The sequence below is a fragment of the Mandrillus leucophaeus genome, unplaced genomic scaffold (genome assembly GCF_000951045.1).
Source record: "Mandrillus leucophaeus isolate KB7577 unplaced genomic scaffold, Mleu.le_1.0 Scaffold611, whole genome shotgun sequence".
NCBI classification, from domain to species: domain Eukaryota; kingdom Metazoa; phylum Chordata; class Mammalia; order Primates; family Cercopithecidae; genus Mandrillus; species Mandrillus leucophaeus.
This window is the reverse complement of record NW_012106598.1, coordinates 1,055,119-1,064,538: the sequence shown is the minus strand read 5'-3', so window position 1 is coordinate 1,064,538 and position 9,420 is coordinate 1,055,119. Positions and strand designations below refer to the sequence as shown.

The 9,420-nt window shown below is 42.7% G+C and overlaps 1 protein-coding gene across 2 annotated transcripts in view; it reads right to left on the bottom strand.

The window, feature by feature from the left end:
* Window positions 1-9,420, bottom strand: part of ERICH5 (glutamate-rich 5) — a 26,564-nt gene that overhangs the window by 2,767 nt on the left and 14,377 nt on the right. Inside the window, exon 2 of one of the 2 annotated variants that reach the window (XM_012000007.1) lies at window positions 669-1,622. The exons of the other annotated variant lie outside the window; for it this stretch is intronic. Coding sequence (XP_011855397.1) covers window positions 669-1,622 — 954 coding nt within the window. The remainder of the gene's footprint in view (window positions 1-668; window positions 1,623-9,420) is intronic. 2 annotated transcript variants of the gene reach the window in all.

Genomic DNA, 9,420 nt, shown 5'->3' with positions numbered 1-9,420 from the left:
CATTTTCTCTGGTCTTCTAATGCAGATTTTAAAACTACAGAAGAAGAAGAGCAGACTGACAGTCATTTTCTTTTTTTTTTTTTTTTTTTTTTTTTTGGAGAACGAGGTCTCACTATGTTGTCCAGGCAGGTCATGAACTGCTGGGCTCAAGCTATCCTCCCCCCTCTGCCTCCTGAAGTGCTGGGATTACAGATGTGAGCCACTGCACCCTGTCCTGACAGTCATTTTCTAAGATAAGCTTCACAAAGATGAAAATAACATTCTAAGATCCATTATGTATATATCATTTCATTGGAAAGTGAATTCCTCCAGTAATCATCTATTCACCTTTACTTTGGACCCTGATTTCATACATGGGACCTGATGAAGCATCAACTTGGAAAAATTCAGAAAGTTTCACATGTTGCCTTCAAAGTTAGATACTATTTAAACACTAGGTTAAAATTTTGGACAGAGATGATGTTTCAGAAAAGTTTTGCTGATAAACTGAGCATTAATAGAATGCCTCTTTCCCAGGCATAGAAGCCTTTTTGGTTCGGTCAAACGAACTTCAACCACCTGAAAGTGACTTCAGGGACTGTGTGTCAGCCACCCCACCCCACCCCCCAGAGCTGGTCTCCTATGGAACACATCTAAACATCCAGAAGGTTTGCTAGCATAACTTTTACCTTCAATGTGTTGGTCCTCTTCATTAGTATGGATGTTCCTGACCATTTCCACATAGGCTCCTGTCTCTACATTTCGTGCTGGATGTTCCATGCTTCCAACTATTCCTTCAGATTGAATTTGCTCCATGTTTCCTGGACCTTCAGGAGTTTTATGGAGTGGATCATTCATAACAGGCTTTTCCACAAGCTGACTTCTGTCCAATACTTCTGGTGTTACATTCTCTTTGGGAATTGTTTCTAGAAGCTGGGGCTGCTCCTCTTTTCCCAGTGTTGCCTGAAGTTGCTGCTCTTCAGCTGTTTCCACAAACTGACTTCCTTCCAATATTTCTGGAGATTCGTTCTCTTTGGAAATTGTTTCTAGAAGCGGGGCCTGCTCATCCTTTCCCATTGTGCCCTGAGGTTGTAGCTCTCCAGCTATTTGCAGAGGCAGAACATTCTCAGTTGCTCCTAGAGGCTTCATCTCTGCAGCAGTTTGTGGATTCTCAGTGGCCTCCACTGCTCTGAGGGAGTCCTTCTCTCCTGCTGTCCCCAAAGGCTGACCCTTGGCTTCTGGTCCTAAAGGCTCAGCTTCCACATTTCCTTTTAGAGGCTCAGCTTCTGTCCCTGCTCCTGCATCTTTCTTCTTTCCTTCTGCTGCTGAGGCATCCTCTTTGCCACCTGGCTGAGGTGGCCCAGATTCCTTCAGTCCCTCTCCAGGCTGAGTTTTTTCTGTGGACCCTGATTCGTCTGCAGCATCCTTTCCACGTGCTACGTCCTTGGCCAGGGACTGTTCTTGGAGGGGTTTAACACCATTCGCTGTAGGCTCTGCTGAAATCTTGAGCTTTTGTAAAGGAGGATGGCTTTCCCTTTGTACATTGCCATCAGCAGTAGATTCTCTTCCCAATGTACGTGGCTTTGGTTGGGCAAAGCAGGACCCACTTTCTTCAGCGGTTGAAAAATGCTCATTTGAAGTTACTTTTGGTTATTCATTTGAAAAATAAAAAGAAAAGAGAAAACACAAATTATTGTTTAGTTTTATCTTGAAAAGTGAATTGACATCACAAAGTAGATTTAACAGTTCAAGACAGTTCCAAGTATATCTGAGTACAGAAAGGCCATACCATGACCCTAACACTCTCCAAGTCAAATCCCTTTATTGTCTTCAGCTCAAACATTTCATCTTAAGCTCTGAAGTCCTCCAAAACCACAGTTTTCTCCTGTTTGCTCCTTGTGCATCTTTACATGGCTCCTGTCCCAGATTCTAACCGAGCTTACTCCACGTTGTTTCTCTGTTCTTTTCCTTGTCTCACACTTTCTCGTCTTGAGACTTAGAAGGTTTCCTTTTTTTTTTTTTTTTTTTGAAAATTTTTTTCCATTTTTTGCAGAGGGGAGGGCAATAGAAGATTCCCAAAGTTAGAAGGTTTCATGATGTGAGGTCCTTGGGCCGCTAGAGAGCTCTTACTTTCCTTCTAACACAGAAAAGCCCCCAGCAAATGGAAAAGGGACTGTGGTAGAGAAGCCCTAATAGGAAAAGGCTAAGATGTCTGGGAAGGGAAGTAGCAGAGACAGTTCAGCCTGAGTTTCATGTCATTTGGGGGGCACAGTGGGAAAAGAAATCAACAGAAAGTAGGGAAACATGCATTTTACTTCTGGCCGTTGTTCCAACTGTATGAGCTTGGAAACTTAGCTCCCAGTGATCTTGTCTCTAAAACAGCGGTGAATCTCTCTTCTCTCCCTCATATTGATCTCAGAGTTGCATGAGGCATGATAGTTTAAAGGATGCAAAAGTGCGCTGGATAGTTAAATATAGGCAATATGTTTAAGATTGGCAAAATGTTGATACTCTTTGACCCAGCAGTTTTACTTCTGGAAATTTTTGTTGTCATTGTTTTACTTCTTGAAAATTTATTCTAAAAGCATAAACCTATGTAGATGCTTTGGGAGATAATATATATGTGTATGTATATAAAATCCCAATATTCTTCCATGTTTTTATTTTTGTTTTACTTTTCTGTTTAAAGAGACAGGATCTCGCTATGTTGCCCAGGCTGGTCTTGAACTCCTGGGCTCAAGTGATTCTCCTGCTGCAGCCTCCCAAAGTCCTAGGATTTATAGGCATGAGCCACCACACCCACCCCACAGTGTTCTTTATAGCAGCAAAAGCTAGAAAACAACTTAAAAGTCTAATAAGTTAGAGAATGGATAAATATTCCATACCATGGGATATTATTATACCATGAAAAAGATGATTATGAAGACCAGATGCTAAAATAAGAAAATAATTATGATACAATAAGTTGAGAAATCACTCATGACTGGGTTGGTCAAATAAAGTAATGCATATAAAGTACTTATTAACCCAAAGTCTACTGTGCAATTAAGTGCTCAACAAGTTAGCTATCAATTTCATATAAAGTATGATTACAGCAATGTTGAAAGAAAGGCAGGCAGGGGAGGGAGGGCAAAAGAGGGAAAACAAATCACAAATGAGCAGGGAGGAAACTGGAAGAAAATAAGTCAAAAGTGAAAGTGGGTCTCTAGGGGATCTTTTTCCTCTTCTTTTTTTCTCCAAAGATTGTTTTTCTTCTTTTCTTTTTTCCCACTAAGTTACCATCCACCTGTCATATGTACATGCAGTTTAGCGTTATCTGCTTATCTAGTGTAAGCTAAAGACAAGTAATACTCAGGTCTCCTCTCCCATTTCCCCTTCTAAAAAAGAAATATTTGCTTATAGAAGCAACAATTCGCTTATAGAAGCTAATTCTTTTAGCTGTTTTGGAGGAATATTTTTTTCTATGTTGCTAAATGAATTGTGCTTCAGGATTTTTCAGTTTGGGCCTTAAATTAACTTTTTTTTTTTTTAAATAGCGATGTGGTCTCATGCGGTTCGAGTTGCCCAGGCTGATCTCAAACTCCTGGGCTCAAGTGATCCACCTGCCTTGACCTCCCAAAGTGCTGGGATTATAGGCATAAGCCACCACGCCCTGCTCAATTAACTCTTACTCTGGAAGATAAAAACTTAGCTCTTTTCCTATTTTCCTCCACCACCAGCCACTCTCTCCTGTTACACATTCACATTTCCTTTTTCTTTTTTTTTTGAGAGGGAGTGGTGATACCCTACCTTGTTTTACCCGAGTGACTCTCTCCTAGCAGAGAGAGAGCCAGTCAGACTCCATTTTTAGTTTCTTCACTTGCAGCTCCTTTTCACCTCCCTCCCTTAAGGCACACCTAGTGTAAAACTGACTCAAAGCACGTCCAGGAATGCACCTACTGATAAGATACTGAGGCAAGCTGCACCAGCAGCTCCTGGGGACGCGCTCGGTGGATGGCACCCAAACCTCTGCATTTATCTCTGTGATAGTTTAAGCCCCTGCACCTGGAACTGTTTAGTTTTTTTGTAACTGCATTTGTAACCAATTGATTTTTTAACTTTTTGCCAGTTCTGCTTCTGTAAAAATTGCTTCAGCTAAAACCCTCCCTCCCCTATTTAGACCACGGTATAAAAACAAAACTAGCCCCTTCCTCGGCGCCCAGAGAATTTTGAGCGTTAGCTGCCTCTCGGACGCCGGCAAATAAAAGGACTCTTTAATTTGTCTCAAAGTGTGGCGTTTCTCTATAATTCGCTTAGTCACAACAGAGTCTCACTCTGTCACCCAGGCTGGAGTGCAGTGGCGCGATCTGGGCTCACTGCAAGCTCCGCCTCCCGGGTTCACGCCATTCTCCTGCCTCAGCCTCCCTCAGCCTCCAGAGTAGCTGGGACTACAGGCGCCGCCACCACGCCCAGCTAATTTATTTGTATTTTTAGTAGAGATGGGGTTTCACCATGTTAGCCAGGATGGTCTTGATCTCCCGACCTCGTGATCCGCCCGTCTCGGCCTCCCAAAGTGTTGGGATTACAGGCGTAAGCCACCGCGCCCGGCCCACATTTCCTTTCAGTTCGTGACTGTATATTAATTATTTAAAATAGTAATGTTGTAATTTGGATCATACCAATATCCAATTATATGTCTGTATAATGACTGTGTCTTCTGTGAAGAACTGAGCCATATATTAAGTTATTACAATTTTTTATTTTTCCCTGAGTTAATAATTGTCATGCTTTTTCATTTCCTAGGAGTTCAGGTATTATCATTTATTCCACTCACTGCCATTTTTCTCTCTTTTGAACACATGTATTCATATCAAACAGCCTATCAATTTAATCTTCATGAAGATGAAGGAGTTACTGAGATACCAAGCCACCAGCTCCGGAGCATTTTAAGCAGCCTGTGGCATCCAGGGTGGTTCTCAGTTTTCTCTACTGCTAATCAAATTGAGCTTTCCTTGGCTTGTTAAAAGTGTTATCACATGTCTGTCTGCTTCCTAAACTCCAGTATTGTTCTATTATTGTCTTTTTTTTTCCTGTTCTTCCCATTTCTGTGGGTTTAAACTATTTTTTAAATGTCTTTACTGTCATATTAGTGGTTTTCAGGAAAGCACAAAATGAGATCCATATCTTCAATCTACCACCTTCACCAACACCTCCGAAGATGCTTTAAAGATTATTTATAACATAAAAAAGAAAACTTTCCAAATGAAAACACGGAATGTACAAAAGCAGTTTACGTGCAAAGATGAAAACTACAGGCTCTAGTACCACAGGTGAAGCCATCAGAAGCAGTAATCTAACAAAAACAATCCCATGCGATAAACGCTGTGTGACCCCTGTGTACTCAGAGTGGCAAGAGGTCACACATGAGTTGAGTGTGCTGAGAAAGTTTCTACGAGTTCCAGGAGAACACACGGGGAAAACTGGAGGACTCAGGAAAGGATAGTGTGGCTGGAGGCTAGCGCAGAAGCCAGGTCAGGGAGGGCCCTGCAGGTGGTGCTGAAGAGTTTAGATTTTATCCTCGAAGCACGAAGAACAAGAATTTCTAGCAGGACTTTTTAAAAAAGATAAATAAATATACATGCACCATATTGCTCAGCCATTTAACTTATAGGTATTTTCCCAAGAGAAAAGAAACCACATGTCCATACACTTATACACAAATGTTCATAGCATCTTTATTTGTGAGTGCCCAAACCCGGAAACAATCCAAATGTCTGTCAACAGGTGAATGGGCCAAAAAATCTGTGGAACGTTCACACCAGGGAATATGACCCAGTAATAAAAAAAGAAATGAACAATTGATAAGTGCAACAACATGGATGATTTTCAAAATAATTATGCTGAGTAAAAGAAGACAAAAAGATTACATAGCATAAGATTCCATTTATATAAACTCTAGAAAATACCAACTTATCTACAGTGATAGAAAGTAGAACCATGGCTCTCTGGAGACTGGGATTGGGTAGACAGGAGGGAGATTTCAAAGGGGCACAATCTTGATTGTGCTGATGCTTCTATGGTGTACAGATATACCAGAGTTTACTACAATGTACACTATAAATGTGTACAGTTTACTGTATGTCAATTATACCTCCAAAAACTGATCTTTAAAAAATATAAAAATAAAGATAACTAAAAAAAAGAATTGTGAGCAGAGAAATGAATCAATCCAATCTGGATTTTAAAAACCTCCCAGCTGGGTGCAGTGGCTCACGCCTGTAATCCCAGCATTTTGGGAGGCCGAGGTGGGTGGATCACCTGATGTCAGGAATTCGAGACCAGCCTGGCCAATATGGTGAAACCCCGTCTCTACTAAAATTACAAAAATTAGCCGGGCATGGTTGAATGCACCTGTAATCCCAGCTACTTGGGAGGCTGAGGCAGGAGAATCACTTGAACCCAGGAGGCAGAGGTTGCAGTGAGCCGAGATAACACTATTGCACTCCAGCGTGGGGGACAAGAGTGAGACTTCATCTCCAAAAAAAAAAAAACCCAAAAAAACCTCCCTCTGTAGAATGAATTAGAGGCAGGCAACACAGAAGTCAATGTGTCCAGTGACACAGGGCAAATAGGACTCAGAAATGAGAAGTAAAAATGACTGGATATAATGACAGTTCAGGGGCTGAAGAGAGAGAGAGGGAGCGTCTAGAGAAACACTGGTTCATAGCTCTGATGCTGGAGATAGAAAATATAGGATAGACCAGGCACAGCATGCCTGTAATCCCAGAACTTTGGGAGGCTAAGGCAGGAGGATCACTTGAGGCTAGGAGTTCAAGACCAGCCTAGGCAATATAGCAAGACCTGATCGCTACAAAAAATTTTTTTAATTAACTGGGCATGGTGGTGTGCAACTGTAGTACTAGTTACTTAGAAGGCTGATGGAGGGGATCACTTGGGCCCAGGAGTTCAAAGCTGCAGTGAGCTGTGATTGTGCCGCTGCACTCAGCCTGGGCAAGGAAGAGAGACCCTGCCTCTAAAAATATGTGTTCTGGGGAAGGGGAGAGGGATAGATGGATTTGGGCCAGTGAGAGAGACATGAATTGCTCAGGCTGGAGCATGGCATCTTGGAGATGGTTGTAGATTGTACATCCTGGTGGCAAATCCAGGAGGCTATTGAACATATAAATCTTAGCTGGAAACATGTAACATCCTGGAGCTGAGCTCTCTATCTTATTAACAAATATGTCTTCTGTTTTGAGAAAGGGGCAGTTTTTACAGAGAGGTTCCTGTGAGGGGGGAAATGAGGAGGGTAGCGGGGTGTGTGTGTGTGTGTGTGTGTGTGTGTGTGAATATCTGCATCTCCACCCTGCCTCCGGGACTAGGTGTGAATCCTCCTGCAGAGAGGGATTACAGCTGGAAGTAGAGAAGCAGAACTCAAGAAAAACCTTATGAGACTTAGGGCTCAATTAGAATTGAGGAGAGGGCTATTTTTCACCTCCCGCTTCTGCCTCATCATGAATGAAGCCTTCAAATTAATTGCAAGTAGGGCAACTTAATCAAGGTGATTTTTCAGGTCTAAAAAGAAATTCATCCTGAGAAGACAGTGCATTTAGATATCACACAAAGGATGGTCTGGTGATAATTGCCTTAGGGAAAAAAAACAGGAAATGTGTTAATGTACTAATCACGGATGTCTGCCAAATTATATTTTCTGGTAAAATAGTTATTACAGTGATTAGTACTGTCAGTTAAATGAGACAAACCATTTTCATCCACCTGTGCCAATAGTGAGTACATTCTAAAGGCATCATTCTCCTACAGCAAAAATTGTGTGGAAAAAAATGTGCTGGCACACCCAAAACACAGCCACACAGTTTTACATTTTGAAAAACATATTATGTTATCAGTCTAAGTTTTCTCTCCCAACAAAAAGCATTGCGAAAGTTTGAGAAAATTGATTTCTCCACAAATGGTGTCCTAAGTGTCCAAGTGATCTGTCGATTTTTGCCATAGCTAGAATATTCATACCCATGATCACAATATCCATTCACTTTCATTATTTTATTGTTGTTGTTGAGACAGGGTCTCACTCTGTCATTCAGGCTGGAGTGCAATGGCATGACCACAGCTTACTGCAGCCTGAACCTCCCAGGCCCAAGTGATCCTGCCACCTTAGCCTCCTAAGTAGCTGGGACTACAGACATGTGCCACCACGCCAGGCTAATTGTTAAATTTTTTTAGAGACAAGGTCTCTCTATGTTGCCCAGGTCGGTCCGTTTTCATTCTTTTTTTTTTTTTTGAGATGGAGTTTTGCTCTTGTTGCCCAGGCTGGAGTGCAATGGTGTGATCTTGGCTCACCGCAATCTCTGCCTCCCAGGTCCAAGCGATTCTCCTGCCTCAGCCTCCTGAGTAGCTGGGACTACAGGCATGAGCCACCATGCCCGGCTAATTTTGTATTTTTAGTAGAGATGGGGTTTCTCCATGTTAGTCAGGCTGGTCTCGAACTCCCAACCTCAGGTGATCCACCTGTCTCGGCCTCCCAAAGTGCTGGGATTACAGGCGTGAGTCATGGCACCGGCCAGTGTAGTGGATTTTAACTCCGGTTCCTGCACTTACTAGCCTTATTAAGCCTCTCTCTGCCTCCGTTTCATCACCTATAAAGTGGGAATAGTGTTATTACTGAACCAGGGAACTGACATGAGGATTATATGAGATAATACTCAGAACTAGTACAGAGACTAGCACCCACTAATCTTGTCAATCTTAGCATCACTATTGTTATACCTCCCATAGCGGCCCAAACAAGGGTGAAATTAGATGTACAGTGTCTGGGTGTGGTGGCTCACACTTGTAATCCCAGCACTGTGGGAGGCCAAGGCAGGTGGATCACTTGAACCCAGAAATTCGAGACCAGCCTGGACAACATGGCGAAACCCTGTCCCTACAAAAAAATGTAAAAATTAGCTGGATGTGGTGGTGCAGGCCTGTAGTCCCAGCTACTTGGGAGGCCAAGATGGGAGGATAGCTTGAGCCCAGGAGGTTCAGGTCACAGTGAGCCATGATTGCGCCACTGTACTCCAACCTGGGAGACAGAGCAAGACCCTGTTTCAAAAGAAGAGAGAGAGAGAGAAATTATGATGCACAAACAGAAAAGTAAGGTGATTTCATTCATTCTAATATTGGTACATTTGTGTGAAAGAAGAAAGATTAGGCTGGGCACGGTGGCTCACGCCTCTAATCCCAGCACTTTGGGAGGCCGAGGCGGGCAAATCACTTGAGGCCAGGAGTTTGAGACCAGCCTGGCCAACATGGTGAAACCCCATCTCTTTAAAAATACAAAAATTAGCCAGTCGTGGTGGTGAGTGCCTGTAATCCCAGCTACTCAGGAGGCTGAGGCAGGAGAATCACTTGAACCCGGGAGGCAGAGGTTGCAGTGAGCCAAGATGGTGCCACTGCACTCCA